Source organism: Bubalus kerabau, chromosome 1 (assembly GCF_029407905.1).
Source record: "Bubalus kerabau isolate K-KA32 ecotype Philippines breed swamp buffalo chromosome 1, PCC_UOA_SB_1v2, whole genome shotgun sequence".
Taxonomy (NCBI): Eukaryota; Metazoa; Chordata; class Mammalia; order Artiodactyla; family Bovidae; genus Bubalus; species Bubalus kerabau.
Window position 1 is genome coordinate 279,193,372 of NC_073624.1, and position 22,068 is coordinate 279,215,439.

General features: G+C 41.4%; 1 protein-coding gene across 22 annotated transcripts in view; it reads right to left on the bottom strand.

The window, feature by feature from the left end:
• TMEM232 (transmembrane protein 232) overlaps positions 1–22,068 on the bottom strand; it is a 257,294-nt gene that overhangs the window by 79,205 nt on the left and 156,021 nt on the right. The window contains exon 14 of one of the 22 annotated variants that reach the window (XM_055565944.1): positions 15,664–15,903. The exons of 20 other annotated variants lie outside the window; for them this stretch is intronic. In XM_055565944.1, the coding sequence (XP_055421919.1) occupies positions 15,828–15,903 (76 nt within the window). In that variant the 3' untranslated portion in view covers positions 15,664–15,827. Of the gene's footprint in view, positions 1–15,663; positions 15,904–18,617; positions 20,744–22,068 lie in introns of those variants that run through there. One more of the 22 variants, XM_055565917.1, reaches the window with a different exon arrangement.

The window sequence follows — 22,068 nt, forward strand, 5'->3', positions numbered from 1 at the left end:
CTAAAATTTACACAGAAGACTACAGCAAAAGCAAAAACATTGCTGAAGAAGGAAGTAGGAGGAACTGGCTCAAAAAATGTAAACACGGACTGAATTTGTAGTAAGTAACTAAAATGACATATTAACAAAGGGATAAATTCACAAATGGAATAGATCAAAAGGCCCACATAAATTTATTGTCTACATGGAAAACTGATATCTGTTTAACATGCATTGGAGAAGGCACTGGCACCCCACTCCAGTACTCTTGCCTGGAAAATCCCATGGATGGAGGAGCCTGGTGGGCTGCAGTCCATGGGGTCGTGAAGAGTCGGACACGACTGAGTGACTTCACTAACATACAGCAGCTGATAGTGTGAACAGAACAGCGTTTTTGATAAATGGTGTATGAATATTGGCTATCCAAATGGGAAAAAATCTCTAGATTCCTACCCCACACCATAACCACAAATTCTTTAATGACTTAAATACAAGACTTTTTAAACCTTTGGTAGAAAATACAGCAGCATAATTTTTATGATATAGGTGTGGGGAAGCATGCTTTATTATAAGGAATAAATTCAAGCTCAATAAAATTAAGAATTTATGTTAATTACTAAATAACATAACAAGTATGAAAAAGCAAACTACAATTCAGCCAACAAAATGTATACACCAAACGAAAAATGGGCAAATGATAAGAATAGCCATTTCAGAAGTTATCCAATAGATAAATACACAAAAATAAGTTAAAATTAAACCCATTAACAATGACTATAGTGAACTTCTGTTCATCTATTGGTGATGGTGCTAGTTTGGTCACTAAGTCGTGTTCAACTCGTGGACTGCAGCCCATCGGGCTCCTCTGTCCATAGGACTTCCCAGGCAAGAACACTGGAGTGGGTTGCCATTCCCTTCTCCAGGGGCTCTTCCAGATCCAGAGACTGAACCCAGGTCTCCTGCATTGCAGGCGGATTCTTTTCCAACTGAGTCACCAGGGAAGTTCATTTACTAGACTGCCCAAAATAAAGAAGTCTGAGAGTAGTAAGTGTTGGTGAGAGTGTAAAGCAGGGGGGAGTCTTACAACTGAGTACAAATCAGCACAACCATTGGGGAGCAGGGAGGCAAACAGCAGTATCCTTAAAATCAGACATACACATTATCCCATGACCTACTCCTAGGCACACCCTAGAAAACAAGCCCATGTGTGCAGCAGGAGATGGTGAAGTGTGCTCAGGGCTTTGTTTGCAACAGGAAGAATTAAAAAGAAGGAATCCTGAATGTCTACTGACAGAGGCATTGAAAAATGCGCACTGCCATATTCTATCATTCCATGAAATATACTGCTGGGAGCTCCAGGAAATCAGTACAGACACTGCTGAGCTACTACGGGGATACACAAATGAACATCATTCACTGAATGCCAGATTTGCAACCATTATATTTACTTTGTTGCTGCTCAGTAATGTCCGACTCTTTCACAAACCCATGAACTGTAGCTCACCAGGTTCCTCTGTCAATGGGATTTCCCAGGCAAGAAACATTACAATGGGTTGCCATTTCCTTCTCCAGGAAATCTTCCTGACCCAGGGATCAAACCCACGTCTCCTGCATTGCAGGCAGATTCTTTACAATCCGAGCCACCGGGGAAGCCCATCATATTTATTAGCACCAAAATAAAAGTAGGCTGGTTTTTTTCAAAGAGTGATGACTCTGTTATTAAGTATCAATTGAATGAAATAAGTAGTTGGTCAATTTTTTAAAAGGACAAACATATGTTCCCTTGCTAGTAAAGAAATAGCAAATTATAATGCCAACAAAGATATAAGGGAATTAAACATTTCAAGCACAGAGGGAACTATCCTTTTGGCATTATTTTTGAAGTCAGATATAATTATTTGCAATATAACGCTGTGATTTCTTAATAACACTGCACTGAAAACACAAAGATACAACGAAATATTTTTATTTACCAATTGCTATTGGAAATTTAAGAGGTTTTATTAAAAAATAATTTAATCACCTTGATAATTTTGTTTTGTAGTTCAATTTCATTCTTTTCTTTTTTTGGCCATGCCATGTGGCTTGTGGGATCTTAGCTGCCCAACCAAGGGTCAAATCCAAGGCCCCAGCAGTAAGAAGGCAGAGTCCTAACCACTGGACCACCAGGGAATCCTCCAAGATTTTCATTTTTAATATACTAAAAATTAGGTGAATACATTTCATTTACTTGCAGTGTAAATATTTAAGCTCTTTAACCATTTAAATTGATGATGAGTACAGTTTTATCTCATAAAAACAATTGCTACCTTTTTCATATCAGGTACTGAAGAAAGAAGGTACAAATAATTTTCATGAATTGAAGTTATCATAATGTAATTCATCTAGGTCTTTGGATTAGACATGCTTAGGCTTTATATATGCAGAGCCTTATGCTTTTACTTCAGCACAGACTCACAGAAATTGATTTAGGATGCCATCCTGTGGTATAATGACTATGTTCAAAAGGCAACTGCATACTAGAGTGTAATATTTATCTATTATAGCATTGCTACAAGAGTCTTAATAAAATTCAATTCTGCTTAAGAATTTAAGACAGAACAGATAGCTCAGATTATAGGAAAATTCTATTCTTTCACAACCAGGATACTTCCCTGTCTTTCAGGCTCATAAGAGGAAAAAGGTACTTTAAAATATAAGCTGACTAATAATATTCCTCTTTTCCAAATTTAAGTAATTGGATGAGGCTATCAGATACTCCCAATCTCAGGGGAAAGATATTTTTATCTCTTTGGAGCTAAAGAATCTGATTCTATGTCACTCTGCCAGTATAAGGAGAAGAACATAGAGGAAGAAACAAACAAACAAAAAATCCATCTTTGAGAGTAAACGGGAAAGTACCTTTTCCTAAATCTATGAATGTAGTGTCTTTGGCGGAAAGAGAAACATACAGGTGGTTTAGACTCCTGAGACTTGGCCATAAGCTTACACACTCCATCACTTTTAACTAACTGAGCTTTAGTCTCCTCATCTGTCAACTAAAGGGCTTGGATTGAATATATCTACAATCTCCTCCAAATCAATAATTCTCCTAAGTTTCACCTTCCCTTACAGTTTTTAAAAATGAATTAATTTATATATTTGGCCACAGGGCATGTGGGATCTTAGTCTTCAACCAGGGATCGAACCCACGACCCACTCTCATACTGGAAGCACAGAGTCTTAACCACTGGACAAATGGGGAAGTCCCGCCCTCACACTTCTAAAAATCTCATGGCCCACTGTTAATCAACTATGAAAGTGAAAGTGTTAGTCACTCAGTCGTGTCTGACTCTGCGACCCCAGGGACTGTGGCCCAGAGGCTCCTCTGTCCATGGAATTCTCCAGGCAAGAAGACTGGAGTGGGCTGCATTCCCTTCTCCAGGGGATCTTCCCAACCCAGGGATCAAACCAGGTCTCCTGCATTGCAGGCAGATTCTTTACCATCTGAGCCACCAATCAACTATGCTGTGCTATGTGCTATGCTTAGTTGCTCAGTCGTGTCCGACTCATTGCGACCCCATGGACTATATAGCTCGCCAGGCTCCTCTGTCCATGGGGATTCTCCAGGCAAGAATACTGCAGTGGGTTGCCATGCCCTTCTCCAGGGGATCTTCCCAACCCAGGGATCAAAGCCAGGTCTCCTGCATTGCAGGCGGATTCGTTACTGTCTGAGCCACCAGGGAAGCCCAAGAATACTGGAGTGGGTGGCCTATCCCTTTCTCCAGGGGAATCTTCCCAACCGAAGAATAGAACCAGGGTCTCCTGCATTGCCAGTGGATTCATTACCAGCTGAGCTGCCAGGGAGCCCCTGGTAAATTGGTACCAGGGAAGCCCAATAAACTATACTCCAATAAAAAATGAAAAGTTCCATCGATAGATGAATGAATAAAGATGTGGTTGTATATTGTATAAATAATGGGATACTACTCAGCCATAAAAATAACAATATTTTGCCATTTTCAGCAACATGGATGGACTTGGAGGATATTATGCTAAGGGAAATAAGTCAGAGAAAGAAAAGTAATGTATGATATCACTTGTATATGAAGTCTGAAAAATACAACATATTTGTGAATATAGCAAAAAAGAAGCAGACTCACAGATACAGAGAACAAACTAGTGGTTGCCTGTGTGGAGGGGCAATTTAGGGCTTGGGGAGTGGGAGATACAAATTGCTGGGTATAAGACAGGCTCAAGGATGTGCTGTACAACACAGTGAAGATAGCCAATATTTTGTAATGCCTGTAAGTTGAAAGTAACCTTTTAAAAGTGTACAAAAAAAAAGAGTAAAGAACAAGAAAAAAGCATGTGCATCAACACCAACCATAAATTATAAAATTAAATTGAAAAACTATGGGAGAAATAAAAGACATTGGGAATTGAAGCACAACTCCTAGGGTACAAAGACAGCAAAATTAAGTCGTAAAATGTTTTCTAAGACTGTAAATACGCAGACTTCTCATTAGGGGAAGATGAACAAGAAAGACTGGAAGACTCGCAGCTCTATGAGGAGAGGGAGCTTGAACTGAGCGTAGACAAACGGGTCTGGGTAGGTGGGCCTGGGGCAGCATTCCGAGGGCACGAGGCGGAGGGTGCCAGTGCAAGAAAAGCCAGCCTTGGAAACGAACAAGCAGGGAGAGACACACCCCTGCCCAGGCATCGCTGTGGACTGAACGTCTGCGCCCTCCCCTAATCCACACGGTGGCATCCGCGGTGGGGTGACATTTGGGGACGGGACCTCTGGGGGGCGGTTAGGTCATACGGCCAGAGCCCGCGTGAATGGGATCTCTTCTCTTGCATAAGAAACCACACAGGGAACCTTGCCCTTTCTGCCACGTAAGGACACAGTGAGGACCTCGCTGGCTATGAACCAGGAAGCAGGCTCTCACTAGACTCTGAATTTGCCGGCATCTTGATCCTGGACATCTTAGCTTCCAGAATCATAAGAAATAAATGTTTGTTGTTTAAGCCACTCAGTCCCTATGGCACAATTACAGCAGTCCAAGTTAAGGCACCAATCAAACATGTTTGATTTGACCTGAAGGGTATGTTAATAACCAGGAAATTTCACATAGAAATTCATACTTACAGTTTCTCTTAAAAGTGGAAGTTCTGGCAATGCTGCTCCATAGACTTCCTACATCACAAAAGCTGGTAAGTCTGACCTTTCAGATAATGCATGCCTTCTTCAATTTGCCTCATTCTCTAGAATTCTCTAATGTTTCCCCATGTTGGCCTAATTCACACATCTATTTTATTTTTCTAGGCCTGCAGGCATTAATTTGTTGACTATGCAACTCCTGGATATAGAGTCATATAAGCCACCATGGAGGGAAAAAGAACAAAGAATAATCAGAAAATAAGTGAAGAGTGGGTACTTTTGGTGTTTAATAACAATTTAAATGTAACAATTTTATGAAACCTAAGTTAAAGAATCTTGAAATGAGCATGGGAAATTATGTAGAATAGATATAAAATAAGATATCCCCAAATCTGGAAACTTTTAAACTCCCTAATCTGATAAAATAGATTTCATATTAAAGCAAGAAGAAAACAATCATGTCTGCTTTACTCAATAAGCTATGTCTGTATAGCCACATCATTTGATTCATCATAAGAATAAGGAAGCTAAGGATGGAACTGATTTAAAAAGACAGGCTGATCATCTCAGTGTACAGAATTTGTGTATATCTAAATCATATGACTTGCCAAGCCATGTGTGGCTTAGAATCTACCTGGACTATTTTTATAAGGAAGCCAAAAAAGAATCATTTTTCTGATTCCAGTTCTGGGAATAATGGAGTAGTTTAATCTGAATTCCTCTCCCAAAGTGACAATCATAATAAACTCTGGATAAAATTTAAAATCCTATTTAAAGCCCTAGAGACCAATCAAAAGCAGGCAACTGAAGGAGTTCAACTTTCAAAGGAAAGGGAATAAAACTAGGTGGTAGAAACACCGTGTTTCTTCTCTTGAGGGCACATTCCAGTTTTCTCAGAGTCAGAATGACTAATGCTCAAGCAGAAACCTTTACTAGCATTGCTGAAGGTGTCAGAGGATGGTGTCTGAGGCTCCAGAGCGGCTGGGAGGTAACAGAGGAAATCTCAGGAAGCAGGGGACCATAAAGTACAAAGCAGAAAATCGTTGCACAAACCTCCCTGCACTCCTTGGGCTTCCCTGGCTCAGCTGGTAAAGAATCCACCTGCAATGCGGGAGACCTGGGTTCCACCCTGGGTTGGGAGGGATTGACCCTGGAGGAGGGAATGACTACCCACTCCAGTATCCTGGCCTGGAGAATTCCATGGGTTGTATAATCCATGGGTCGCAGAGAGTCAGACACGACTGAGCGACTTTCACTTTCACTTTGGATGACCTGTATGCATGTGGAAGAGATTCTGTAGAACAGAATGAGAAGCAGCAGCTGGCAGGCTAGCGGGCTAAGCAGAAAGGCGTGCTGGTGAGCACCGCAGGAAAGAGAGTCTGGGATTTACAGCCTGCTAAATCTGAGGAGCTTGGTGCAAACTGTTAAACTCCATTAAATTCCAAAAAACACACTTTAGAAGTGAAGAATACGTCTCAGGACTAAAGAATTTTTCTTAAGACTAAAGCCAAAATGAAACAGTCCCTCCTAATAGTAAAAACCAAACCTTCTCAAGTTCAAGGTGATCAGTCAACAACTAAATTGCTAACAATAACAGAAATAAAAACTCTTTGCAGGAAGTTTCCAGAATGCTCTTCCATTTTACACTAAGTGATACAATACTAAGGAGACTTTGATATATTGAAAAGGCATATTAAAGTACCTTAAACAACTAACAAATCATATAAAATAAAACTGTGACCCCCAAATGGCCAATAGATGATATTAAATTAAATAATACAACATATTTCATTAACCCAAAATAAGACAGGAAGGGACAAACAGAGGGGGAGAGCAGCATGCAGCATGTGGGAAAAACAAACAAAATTAGTAGCTCTAAGTGCAACAATAAAATTTTTACATTAAATTAAAGTGGATGAAAGATTTCAATTAAAAGACAAAGGATGCTGAACCAGAAGTTTTTAAATGACCAAATTATACTCTGTATGCATAGGATTATTTAAGTGAAAAAACATGAAGATGAAAGGAAAAGAGTAGGAAAAATACAGAAATATATATATGAAAAAGCCAAGCATTAGAAAATGTTGTGGAAATATTACTATTAATATTTGAATTAGACAATTCAAATTTTCCAGATAAGAATGATTAACCAGAAGTAAAGAGGAATATTTCATAATATTAAAAGGGTCAATTCCTCAGGAAAACTTTAAAATGATAAATGTATGTGTGCTTAATAGGAAAAAGTCTATCAAAATAAAGCAAAATTTGGCAATGAAAAGGTGATACAGTCACACATACAAGTATACTTGGAGGCTTTTACACTCCTCTCTCACTACAGGTAGAAAAAAAAAAAACAGTGAAAAAAATTTGTAAAGATGAAAAAGATTTTAATTATATCAAAACCATGTTGAGCTAATTTTTCATTTACAGAACACAACACTACAACTCCGGAATTCATACTATTTTCAAGTGCTCTGGAGTGTTTAATAATATAGACCAAGTACTCAATCAAGTCTTAGTAATTTTTAAAAATTCAAAATATAAATTACCTTCTGTAAAATAGACAGTCAGTGAGAACTTGCTGTATGACACAGGGAGGTCAAAGCCTGAGCTCTGTGACAGCTTTCAGGGCAGGGTGTGCCGGGAGGTGCGAGGGAGGGTCGAGACGGAGGGGACGTGTGTATACCCACGGCTGGTTCATGCTGACGTGTGGCAGAAACCAACACTGCTTTGTAAAGCAATTGTCCTCCAATTAAAAATATAATAGAAAAAATTTTGAAAAAATCAAATTTTACAAAGTACAACCTCTGTTAATAGAGTTAAATTCTATATGAATAAAATGATGGTTATAAATTCTTCCACATATTTGGAAATTAAAATCATAGTTCTAAATAACCATGATTCAAAGAAGAGATTACAAAAACAAGAAGGAAACATTTTATACTGAGTCAGAATAAAAACACAACTTGTCCTCTCAATGCACTGTATAAAGGAAATTTGTAGTTTTTAAGACATATTTTGTAAAAGAAGAAGAGTTTTAAAATCAATGATTGAAGTCTCCACTTACAAAAAGCTTTTAAAAAAGGAAACAAAATAAATACAGAGAGAAAAAATAAAATTGACAATAATCTAAGAAAAACAAACCAAAAAACCCAACAGTAAAAGGATTATGACACCAGATCATCATAGGAAGTACTCTGAAAGAGAAAGGACAGGCTAGAGTAGAATCTCTATTTAATTTGAGCATAGCAGGGTCACCGCCCCATCCTGGCGCTGAAAAGGCCACCTGGGGAGCTGAAACCTCCAGATAAACGGTGTTGTGAAAATGCAAGGGTTTCTAGACATATGAGTAGTTCTTATATGTGCAAACAACGTTTGACCACTTTCCTAAATCCTCATGAACTGGTCAAAACACAGTGGTGTCATTTATTTACAAATCTTCCTCACCTGTTTTACAGGAATATGCATTTTATTTCTGAAATAAATCTACTTATTATGCACAAATTGGTGTAATAAGTGATTCCAAACACCTTTTACTTGGTCACTGTGGAACAGAAGAGAAAAATATCCGCCTTCTTTTGTACTCTGCTGTCTCAAATTAAAATGCTAAAGAAGCAACAGAGCTAAAAATAAATCATAATCTAAAGCATTAAACTCTTTGAAGACAAAATATTGACATCTAATCTATTAATTAGCTTCTGTTTGTAAAGGTATTGTGAGAGAAAAGTGGAATGTAAATACCAATTTGCCTTATAATTAATCACCATACTGCTTTATCCTTGTGGTAATGTTATATAACCCTTAAGTGGGAATTATGATGACATTTGAAGGATACCAAGGATAAAAAACTTTTTGAGTGCCTACATTACAAAGTTATAGGATAACTTTTCATGAGAGAAATTTATTTCAGGCAGGTGTAGCCTTAGGATGAATGCAGCATAAGAGTTCTCATGGCGGGTGTAATTTAAGGAAAGAAAGATTTTCCAGATCCCAAGTAGCTCCACATGACTTGGCTATGTTCCTGGAATTTCCCCCATTAAAAATTCATTCTGTAGGGTCAATAGCTCTGGGGCCTAAAGGGACCTCCATGAAATTTTCAGCAACTGTTGGAAGAAAACCCCATAAGACATTGTAAACTAACATCTCAAAAATCGCTGGTTGGAACCAGCCATGTATACAAGAGGCAGCTGTGAAAAATGAGTGCCATTGGAGGTGGAAAAGAGCATGACCAATTTGCTCAGGTCTAACATGCATGGAGACTGCCACAGGGAACTTCTGTTTTGTGTCTAAAGGAGCTGGACTGAGACTTAGAGAACAAACTTGTGGCATGCACGCTGCTATGTTTAAAATGGATAACCAACAAGGACCTACGGTACAGCACAGGGAACTCTGCTCAATGTTATGTGGCAGCCTGGACGGGAGGGGAGCTTGGGGTAAACAGATACAGGCATAAGCATGACTGAGTCCCTTTGGTGTTCACCTGAAATGATCACATTGTCACCTGACTATACCCTAACACAAAATTAAAGTTAGAAAACAAAACAAACAACAACAAAAAAGCTGCACTGGATTATTCTACAGCCAGTAGAATAGCCTGGGAGCCTGAAGTGTGACAAGTATGTGTGATATGAAGTGAAATCTAGAACAGAAACTGTTATCAAAATGGGAATTTTCCTTGCTTATTGCTTGAAACGTTGTTATAATAGAAAAAAGGTGAGTACCACAGAAATGCACAATGCTATCCTCATTGTTGGGATGGCAACCATCATAGGTATACACATAAATAGGTGCCAGGGTGTAAATTATTTCCTACATTTTGTGTGTGTATGTGTCTTTATTTTGTTTATGCTATAAACTCCCTATGGAGTGTGTAAATGTATGATTTTTAAACAAATTAAATACATGCAAATATCTACATTAAAGCAAAATACCTAAAATTAAAGACCAATTTAAAGAGTCTGACCTTTTGGGACCATAATAATTCAAAAATATCTAATTGTTTCATAAATACTATTCTATTCTTATTCTCATGCCAATCCCGCTGAATGAATTGTTCAAATGTTGCCCTCATCAGGCCAGAAGTGGTTTACTAGTGAATTTCTACAATGCCATGGGCTGAACTATGGCCAAAGAATACAGTTGCAGATGCAAACTCAAATCCCAGTAAGTGATTGGGAAGGGTCGGTCCCAACAATGAAATTTTCAACAGGCACTGGATATAAACCAACCTACCTATTATTTTCAAGACCAGTTTTAAATCTCGAAAAGGAGATAAAAGGAGTAGGAGAAATGTCAATTCAATTCAGTGTTCACCTTCAGATCATAATTTGTTCTCTTTAAAAAGTAAATTGGCTTTATTATCCCTCTGGTTAAAACCTCCCGATGACTTCCTTTTCTGATAGAATAAAACCGGAATCCCTGATCTGGACATTCAGCCCAGTAAAGTCTGGCTTAAGAGACAGCTTCCCCTCCTCTCACTGTGCCCCATCAGAGCAGCCGCACCAACCGCCCTGAGTAACCACACCCCGAGTCCTTCCTTTCCTGGTTTGGCTCCCTGCGCCCCACCTCTCCTCCCCCCAGCCCCCACCCCCACCCCCATCCCCCATCTCCACCCCCCCACCCCCCCCCACCCCCACCCCCCACCCCCACACACGCTCTTTCCAGGCAGGGTCCTTTCCCAGGAGGTCTCCGCCCAAAACCACCCCCTCAAAGGGATCCTGCCTGCCTATCTAAAGTGGAACCCTCCAATTCCTTTCAGTTTTATCACCCAGTTAATTTCACTCACGGGATTAAAGTAAAGTTGCTCAGTTGTGTCCGACTCTTTGCGACTCCATGGACTACAGCCTACCAGGCTCCTCTGTCCATGGGATTTTCCAGGCTAGAGTACTGGAGTGGGTTGCCATTTCCTTCTCCAGGGGATCTTCCTGACCCAGGGATCGAACCCGGGTCTCCAGCATTGCAGACAGACGCTTTACCGCCTGAGCCATGGGATTAAAAGCAGCCTGCAGTTAGCTCCTTGGCTTCCTGATTTATCTATTCTCTGTTTTGGATGATCCCGTCTATGAAGGTGGGCAGCGTATCTGTCTGGTTCCCTAAGTCGCCACGACTTAGCAGAGAGCTTGGCCTACAGAGAGATTTCAGATGTCTAGCTTCCTACTGTTTTCACCATTATTGCAGAGCTTCACCAAAGCCTCTTCCACAGCTAGACTGGCCTTGCCCCTAGTGCCAATTTGTTTTCTTCTCTTTTGAATCAGGTGGAAACAGCAGTGAAAGATTTTAGAAATATTTTGAAGGTAAACACAATCTTGTCTAATAGATTAAGCAGGGAATGTCAGTGAAATAGAGACAAAGATGATTTCAAGGTCTGATTCAATGGAAGGATGAATTTTCTATTTACTGAGAAAATAATGGAAAGGGTAGTTTGGGGTCAGAGTGAGATTAGTTCAATTTTGGATATGCTAAATTTGAGGCGATTATGAGACCATCTAAATGAAAACACTAAGGGGGTGGTTGTTTACTTGAGTACAGAATTCAAGGGAAAAATCAAGCTCCTTAGGGGCCAAGGGACATAGAATAATGGATTGGTTCCAAATTGGGAAAGGAGTATGCCAAGACTGTATATTGCCATCCTCCTTATTTAATTTCTATGCAGAGTACATCATGTGAAATGCAGGCTGGATAAAGCACAAGCTGGAATCAAGATTGCCGGGGGAAACATCAATAATCTCAGATATGCATATGACACCACACTTATGGAAGAAAGTGAAAAGGAATTAAAGAACCTCTTGTTGAAGGTGAAAGAGGAGACTTAAAAAATCTGGCCTAAAACTCAACATTCATAAAACTAAGATCATGGCATCTGGTCCCGTCAGTTCAGTTCAGGCGCTCACTCATGTCCGACTCTGTGACCCCATGAATCGCAGCACGCCAGGCCTCCCTGTTCAACACCAACTCCCGGAGTTCACTCAAACTCATGTCCATTGAGTCAGTGATGCCATCCAGCCATCTCATCCTCTGTTGACCCTTCTCCTCCTGCCCCCAATCCCTCCCAGCATCAGAGTCTTTTCCAATGAGTCAACTCTTCACATGAGGTGGCCAAAGTACTGGAGTTTCAGCTTTAGCATCAGTCCTTCCAAAGAAAACCCATGACTGATCTCCTTTAGAATGGACTGGTTGGATCTCCTTGCAGTCCAAGGGACTCTCAAAAGTCTTCTCCAACACCACAGTGCAAAAGCATCAATTCTTTGGTGCTCAGCTTTCTTCACAGTCCAACTCTCACATCCATACATGACAGGAAAAACTATAGCCTTGACTAGACGGACCTTTGTTGGCAAAGTAATGTCTCTGCTTTTCAATATGCTATCTAGGTTGGTCATACCTTTCCTTCCAAGGACTAAGCATCTTTTAATTTCATGGCTGCAATCACCATCTGCAGTGATTTTGGAGCCAAAAAAAAAATAAAGTCTGACACTGTTTGCACTGTTTCCCCATCTATTTCCCATCAAGTGATGGGACCAGATGCCATGATCTTTGTTTTCTGAATGTTGAGCTTTAAGCCAACTTTTTCACTCTCCTCTTTCACTTTCATCAAGAGGCTTTTTAGTTCCTCTTCACTTTTTGCCATAAGGGTGGTGTCATCTGCATATCTGAGGTGATTGACATTTCTCCCGGCAATCTCGATTCCAGCTTGTGCTTCAACCAGCCCAGCGTTTCTCATGATGTACTCTGCATATAAGTTAAATAAGCAGGGTGACAATATACAGCCTTGACATACTCCTTTTCCTATTTGGAACCAGTCTGTTGCTCCATATCCAGTTCTAACTGTTGCTTCCTGACCTGCATACAGGTTTCTCAAGAGGCAGGTCAGGTGGTCTGGTATTCCCATCTCTTTTAGAATTTTCCACAGTTTATTGTGATCCACACAGTCAAAGGCTTTGGCATAGTCAATAAGGCAGAAATAGATGTTTTTCTGGAACTCTCTTGCTTTTCCCATGATCCAGCGGATGTTGGCAATTTGATCTCTGGTTCCTCTGCCTTTTCTAAAACCAGCTTGAACATCTGGAAGCTCGCGGTTCATGTATCGCTGAAGCCTGGCTTGGAGAATTTTGAGCATGACTTTCCTAGCGTGTGAGATGAGTGCAATTGTGTGGTAGTTTGAGCATTCTTTGGCATTGCCTTTCTTTGGGATTGGAATGAAAACTGACCTTTTCCAGTCCTGTGGCCACTGCTGAGTTTTCCAAATTTGCTGGCATATTGAGTGCAGCACTTTCACAGCATTATCTTCCAGGATTTGAAATAGCTCAACTGGAATTCCATCACCTCCACTAGCTTTGTTTGTATGATGCTTTCTAAGGCCCACTTGACTTCACATTCCAGGATGTCTGGCTCTAGGTGAGTGGTGATACCATCGTGATTATCTGGGTCATGAAGATCTTTTTTGTACAGTTCTTCTGTGTATTCTTGCCATCTCTTCTTAATATCTTCTGCTTCTGTTAGGTCCATACCATTTCTGTCCTTTATCGAGCCCATCTTTGCATGAAATGTTCCCTTGGTATGTCTAATTTTCTTGAAGTGATCTCTAGTCTTTCCCATTCTGTTGTTTTCCTCTATTTCTTTGCATTGATCGCTGAGGAAGGCTTTCTTATCTCTCCTTGCTATTCTTTGGAACTTTGCATTCAGATGCTTATATCTTTCCTTTTCTCCTTTGCTTTTCACTTCTCTTCTTTTCACAGCTATTTGTAAGGCCTCCCCAGACAGCCGTTTTGCTTTTTTGTATTTCTTTCCCATGGGGATGGTCTTGATCCCTGTCTCCTGTACAATGTCACAAACCTCCGTCCATAGTTTATCAGGCACTCTATCAGATCTAGTCCCTTAAATCTATTTCTCACTTCCACTGTATAATCATAAGGAATTTGATATATATCATTCCTGGTCTAGTGGTTTTCCCTACTTTCTTCAATTTAAGTATGAATTTGGCAATAAGGAGTTCATGGTCTGAGCCACAGTCAGCTCCTGGTCTTGTTTTTGCTGACTGTATAGAGCTTCTCCATCTTTGGCTGCAAAGAATATAATCAGTCTGATTTCGGTGTTGACCATCTGGTGATGTCCATGTGTAGAGTCTTCTCTTGTGTTGTTGGAAGAGGTGTTTGCTATGACCAGTGCATTCTCTTGGCAAAACTCTATTAGACTCTGCCCTGCTTCATTCCATATTCCAAGACCAAATTTGCCTGTTACCCCAGGTGTTTCTTGACTTCCTACTTTTGCATTCCAGTCCCCTATAATGAAAAGGATATCTTTTTTGGGTGTTAGTTCTAAAAGGTCTTGTAGGTCCTCATAGAACCGTTCAACTTCAGCTTCTTCAGCATTACTGGTTGGGGCATAGACTTGGATTACTGTGATATTGAATGGTTTGCCTTGGAAATGAACACAGATCATTCTGTCGTTTTTGAGATTGCATCCAAGTACTGCATTTCAGACTCTTTTGTTGACCATGATGGCCACTCCATTTCTTCTGAGGGATTCCTGCCCGCAGTAGTAGATATAATGGTCATCTGAGTTAAATTCACCCATTTCAGTCCATTTTAATTTGCTGATTCCTAGAATGTCGTCATTCAGTCTTGCCATCTCCTGTTTGACCACTTCCAATTTGCCTTGATTCATGGACCTGACATTCCAGGTTCCTATGCAATATTGCTCTTTACAGCATCGGATCTTGCTTCTATCACCAGTCACATCCACAGCTGGGTATTGTTTTTGCTTTGCCTCCATCCCTTCATTCTTTCTGGAGTTATTTCTCCACTGATCTCCTGTAGCCTATTTGGCACCTACTGACCTGGGGAGTTCCCCTTTCAGTATCTTATCATTTTGCCTTTTCATACTGTTCATTGGGTTCTCAAGGCAAGAATACTGAAGTGGTTTGCCATTCCCTTCTCCAGTGGACCACATTCTGTCAGACTTCTCCACCATAACCTGCCCATCTTGGGTGGCCCCACAGGGCATGGCTTAGTTTCATTGAATTAGACAAGGCTCTGGTACGTGTGATTAGATTGACTAGCTTTCCATGATTATGGTTTCAGTGTGTCTGCCCTCTGATGCCTCTCGCAACACCTACCGTCTTACTTGGGTTTCTCTTACCTTAGACATGGGGTATCTCTTCACGGCTGCTTCAGCAAAGCGTAGCCATTGCTCCTTACTGGTCCCATCACTTCATGGCAAATAGATGGGGAAACAATAGAAACAGTGACAGACTTTATTTTCTTGGGCTCCAAAATCACTGTGGACATTGACTGCAGCCATGAAATTAAAAGACATTGCTCCTTGGAAGAAAAGCAATGACAAACCTAGACAGTGTATTAAAAAGCAGTATAAAAGAGTTGGACACAACTGAATGACTGAACAACAAAGGAACCAAGTCAGTCAGTTCAGTCGCTTAGACGTGTCTGACTCTTTGCGACCCCATGAACTACAGCACGCCAGGCCTCCCTGTCCATCACCAACTCCTGGAGTTTACCCAAACTCATGTCCATTGAGTCAGTGATGCCATCCAACCATCTCATCCTCTGTCATCCCCTTCTCCTCCTGCCTTCAGTCTTTCCCAGCATTAGGGTCTTTTCCAATGTGTCGGCTCTTCACATCAGATGGCCAAAGGATTGGAGTTTCAGCTTCAGCAACAGTCCTTCCAATGAACGCCCAGGACTGATCTCCTTTAGGATGTACTGGTTGGATCTCCTTGATGTCCAAGGGACTCTTGAGAGTCTTCTCCAACACCACAGTTCAAAAGCCTCAAAGGACCAAGAGATCAACATAAAAATGGCTATAAGTTATGAACCTCACTAACAAATTAATTGTATGAGTTATTTCACTTTTCACCCAGCTGCTTCAGCTATATGTGTAGATTGCTCCGGTTTTCCTAGGCTGAAAATCTACAGGATAAAATCAGTCAAGATATTTGTTCTTTTCCATAAGCCCATTATTCTAGCCCTGCAATTCAAAACTACACAGCAGGGGGGAGGGAGAGGGGTTTAGGATGGGGGGCACGGGTGTACCTGTGGCGGATTCATTTCGATGTTTGGCAGAGCTAATACAATATTGTATAGTTTAAAAATAAAATAAAACTAAAAAAAAAAAAAAACTACACAGCAGGACCCAATCTTTCCTGCTGAATGCACAGCGACTGTTTCTCTTTCACGTTATCTTCTGCTTAAAAATACTAATCTTTGTGGCTGTCAAATTAAGTATTGAGTATTAAGTGGAGCCATGCAACTTTTTAAAGAGGAAAATTATACTCAGGGTTAAGGAATCAAGTATGCAAGGGATCGACTCTTAAATAAGAGTCATGTTCTTATACTCTTGTATAAGAACGTGGGATAACCAATCCTTTATACGTGTCTATTTTTTCCTTCGTTCTCCCTATTTCTTATTTCTAAGTCATACACTCCATTCCTTAGACTATCTTGGCAGTTTATAAGCCTAAATCAATCAGGCAATTTATAAGCATGAAGCAGGGTGCATGTGTTCAACTATAAATGAAAATAGCTATTTATCTATCTTTAGATATAATAGTTATTTTAGGTAGCATCATTTCAATTATGTAGTGTAGATTTTTGCACTACTTTTCATCTTATGATGCGGACGTTTTACTGTCTGTGCTGCACATGCTCAGTCCTGTCCGACTCTGCGTCCCCGAGAACTGTAGCCCACCAGGCTCCTCTGTCCGTGGGATTCTCCAGGAAAGGACACTAGAGTGGGTTGCCATGCCCTCCTCCAGGGGGTCTTCCCAACCCAGGGATCGAACCTGCATCTCTCGCATCTCCTGCATTGGGAAGTGGGTTCTTTACCACTGTGCCACCTGGAACATTTTACTATTAAAATTCTCCTTTGAGATGCAAAGCTATAGAAGACCAATCAGAAAAAATAAGTACAGAGGACACATTTTAGTACAGCTTCTTGAACAGAGGAAAGCAGTTCCTTCTAAACTTAAAATGCTGGACTTTCAAAGAGAGATGCTGGTGCTGGGGTAGGGGAAAGGCTAGGTGTATCATCACAGATAACTGAAAAATTGCCACATAAATATGATGAGGCATTTATTTTCATTCAAGAATTCCTAAAGATTTTAGGTCCAGAAATTTAACAAATTTTAGTCAAATCCTGTTCATGTGCCCTTAAAAGAGTATTTCAACTATAGAGTGTTGCCACCTTGATATGAAGGGCTTCCCTAGTGGTTCAGTGGTAAAGAACGTCCCTGCCAAGCAGGAGACACGGTTCGATCCCTGGGTCAGGAAAGTTCCCTGGGGAGGAAATGGAAACCCACTCCAGTATTCTTGCCTGGGAAACCCCATGGACAGAGAGGAGTTTTTCACATATGGAAGAGACAAGAGGCCTTCAATACCCCCAGAGAGTCTCAAACGGGTATTCTGAGATTCACATAATTGCAGAAAATAAAACCATTCTCCTTTTGTTACTCTGTTCAAATGCCTACCAGAATTTAAGCAGGGGAGGGGAGTGATGAAGACCAAAGGAAATACGGGAGGTGGAGGGATCTGCCTGGTCCGACAATGCTACCTACGTCTGTGACCAAATCAGACTGAATTTCTTGATCATTAGAATACAGAGAACATTCATTGTTCTGGGCTAGTTTCACCCTCAATGACTGCCTAACAGTAACCTGTTTTCTACCAAGGCAGTGCCAACCATAGTCATCTTTTGCGGTCCCAGCTGCACAAAACAACAAGAAGTGCACTTTCTATCACACCTTATAGGGTCCAGTTCATGTTAAACTGACCTATTTTTTCTACCCATCTTACATTGTTGTTCTGATGGCGATGATGATCTTTGGTTTTGTGTTTGGTGCCTGTCTGCTTTCCCTGAGATTGCTGTCTAGTTATTTTGAAAATCTACTTGAACTTGAAAGTAGCAATATATTTTAGCCTCAATTTTACGTCTCATCATTTTAGCCTCCCACATAATCTAAATGCAAGTGGGCTGAGAAACGTATTGGAGGTGGCTGTCCACGCACTGGAGCGAAAATACGCCTACGATCCCATTGCTGTGAGTCACTGAGACAGCCCAATAGGATCATTCAGGTCCTAAAGGGAATTTCAAGGGTCTGAACTGCCACCTTTGAATGTCCACATCAATCAAATGAACTGTCCAGTTCCCATTCACGTGGTACCATAGACCCACAATTGAAGTGGAACAGCTTTCTGACAGTGAGGCTTGCTCAGTCACACAGCATATGAAGGGGAATAATTTCCATTTCTGATGACTGGAAATCCCATTGACTCATGATTAGATTAGATGCATCCCTGCCTACGCAAAGAGAAGAAAGAAAATGCCTTCTTGGGAACTCTTAGAGTTTCTGCTTCAGTATCTTCTTTCCCAGAGTGTCCTGTCTGTAGATTCTCCCCACAAACGATTATGTGCTTCTTTTTCATATCTTGTAGCCAAATCACCATGACTTGCGGCTTATCACTTTATCATACTCCTGAACCCATCTGAATGTATCTGGCCTCATGGCAACACAACTCTGAAATACAATGCTAAAGTGACTGCTTCTTGAGCTAGGAGTGAAAAGAATTTATAGTACTAGTACTTATTCGCCAGTCCTATCTGGGACCATGCATAAAATCGATGGACATTCTAGCATCAAGAATTTAGAGGTTTTCATACACTGGAATCACTAAGAGAGGAGTACACGGAATGGAACAGGAGAAGGGGTCAAGGAAACCTGTGAATTGCTTTATCTGACATCTGTTGTATGCATGCACTTGTCACCTCCTCTGTCTCTGACATCAGGATGCTCACCATGGGGGTGATCCTCTGGCCAGCTGTGTTTAGAGCTCTGTGTGACAGCAAAGTGCTCGGCGATGACTGAGGACAGCAGATGAATATAGAAATGTGGGTAGCTTTTCCAAAGTGAAGCAGAGGGTCTTGCTGATTTAAGAAGCCTGGGCCTGTCCAGTTGGTTTTGGTTTTACTGCTGCTTCTGCTGCCACTTCCGCTGGTCCCTTAGCTCCTCCACCACTGCTGCTGTGATATGCTAACGTGCTGACGCCGGGGAAGACTCGCGAGAGGCCCTGGACCGCAAGGAGATCCAGCCAGTCCCTCCTAAAGGAGATCAGTCCTGAATGCTCATTGGAAGGACTGATGCTGAAGCTGGAAGCTCCAATACTTTGGCCACCTGATGGGAAGAGCTGACTCATTTGAAAAGACCCTGATGCTGGGAAAGATTGAAGGCTGGAGGAGAAGAGGATGAGATGGCTGGATGGCATCACCGACTCAATGGACATGGGTTTGAGTGATCTCCGGGAGTTGGTGAAGGACAGGGAGGCCTGGCCTGCTGCAGTCCATGGAGTCACAGAGTCAGACACGACTGAGCAACTGAACAGTAACAACTTGACTAAAATGCCTTAGAAGTCAACAGGCAGATGTTGACAGAGGGGTGCTGCCCAGATCCCAGCTAACAACCTGCCCAAAGGCCATGGGCCGGGTCACTCCCCAAGCTCCTCTCCCGACCAGATGCCGTTGTGTCAGGGAAGTCTTCCGAGTGCCAGATGGAATTCACTCTTCATTGTCCTTCTTCCTATATTTTATCCATGGACAGAAGGTGAGCATTACAGGAATAGAACCCACAGGTTTTTGGGAAATGTGAGGATGAGTATGTCTTTTTTTTTTTTTTAATTTAATGCTTGTCCTTTAGACAGGGACTCCTGAACAATCATACTAGCTGTAACATATGCTATTTATAGCCCAGCAAGAAAAGACACTACAGAAAGCATTACATGTGGCTTTTTTTTGTTGCTATAATTCACCTATCACAAGGTTTCCCTGCCAGATATCAGTATGCTAATCGGCAGTTGATTTGTCAACCAGCTGTGCTTAGACTTCCGTGTGGCAGAGCTGGTTTGCTTGGATAAATGGTCTAGTAAAATTTTAATTAAAGATAGGCTTTTTCCTTGGAATAGCTTGATGCAGGAAAAGATAAAACAGAAAGGGGACCAGTCGACATTAGTTCTAACTCGACGAGACTTGGGTTAGTGAACTATTGTGAACAGCCAAGAATTTAATGACATATCACTTCAGACATGACGGATGCTTAGCAATTACCGACCTTATAGTGCAGTGACAGAGGTGGTGGTGGAGTTGGAAGCTGTTCAGAATGATAAATGGATACGACAATTTATTAAAGACATAAAGCATGCTTAGGATTGAATATGGATGCACTCCTTTAAGAAGGAGGCAGAAGATGAAAGAAAAAAACACGAACAGAGGAATTTACAATGTGAAAGTTAAGTTTTGGTATGAAAAACACACACAACACACACCAAATGTCTGAACAAATGCGGAAAGTCTAGAGATGTAGCACCACTGTAGTTTCGGGATAACGAAGACACGTACGAAACAGATGTGTTACCCACTTTCACACATTCACAGTCCGTCCCTCACTCTCCTGACTGGTGCCTTCCGACAGAACATCCGGGACCTGTGTGGAGGGCCTTTCGAACCTGCTCTGAGACCTCGATTTCCCCGCAGTCCTTAGCATGAACTGCACACCTTCTGCTTAGCTCGTTTGGTCTGAGTTTTACTTTCCCAGTTGAAAATGGAGGACCTGAAGTCCTGGACCTAAAAGCATGATAAGGAGAAATTAATCTCTTAAATATGTATCTTTGCTTTGGTTGTTGGATAAACTGGTGGAAGAGACACACTGTGCCATTGTTCATGATATAGAGCGTTAACGAATCTAAATTTTTTTTTAAATGGAAAGAGTGGCAAAATTTTTAAAAGTCCTTATAAGCCCATGAAATAACTAGAAAGAGCATTAAGATTTGTTTCTAAGTGATAATCTCACTTTGTTATTTCTTGGAATTTTGATACATGTAATTATTTCTTTAGAGGTTAGAAATCCATTTCTGTCAAAGATATACATATATACAGTTGAAGGTATTACTGCCCTTCCTGAACAACAGATCTTGTCTACAAACTTGAAGAGTTTCATGCACTGGTTTGGCACTTACCTTTTTTCCTCACTAAGTAGATACTGCAAGGTCCTTGGAAGTATGAGTCATCAACTTTGCAATTCTTTTGTCATCTATCTGCATTTGTATTTTTTGTGTAGTGAGCAGAAAGCAATGCTCAGGGATACTCAGAGAGAGAGATTCTATCACTGTCTAAGTAGATAATTTTGAAAATTCTCCTCTATCTTTGAAATCAACATCTGCACACACTTAACTTTTTAAAGCATTGTTACATGCTAATTGGGTTCCCCAGGTGGGTCAGTGGTAAAGAATGCATCTGCCAGTGAAGCAGCCACAGGAGACGTGGACTCTGTCTCCGGGTCGGGAAGATCCCCGGAGAAGGAAATGGCCACGCACTCCAGTATCCTTGCCGGGATAATCCCAAGGGCAGAGGAGCCTGGTGGGCTACAGTCCAAGGGTCGCAAAGAACCTGCCGCGACTAAGCGACTGCGCATGCGCACGCGTACTAGTCAGCGGAACCTTCCGTAAATTTTTCTCAAGTTGTTACAAGTCATCCACGCTCTCTGGCTATATCTAAGGTTTGGTTTGCTGTGACTTTTGCTGTCACCCTCTTCCTTCCGGATGTTAACAGGTGGCATTCCTCAAAATTCCACCCCAGGTCCTCCTGTTCCTTCATGACGCGCTTTACCGCGGTGGTCGCTTGTGCCCGTGACATTAGTCTTCACCTTCACCCAATGACTCAGCCCAGACTTCGTCCCTGAATCACACACAGAACTGTGAAACTCACGGCCTGTGTGACTTCTCCACTTGAAGACGCCAAGAGCATGGCTTCCAGCTCAGCATCTTCCCTTACCCCAAGCACACCTTGCCTCACCCATCGCTGCTCGCTTCAGTGAGCGGCTCCGCTAGTGCACTTGGTGTTCAGCCTGCAAAAGACATTTTCCTCCCCACACCTCCCGCCACTCTGTTCTT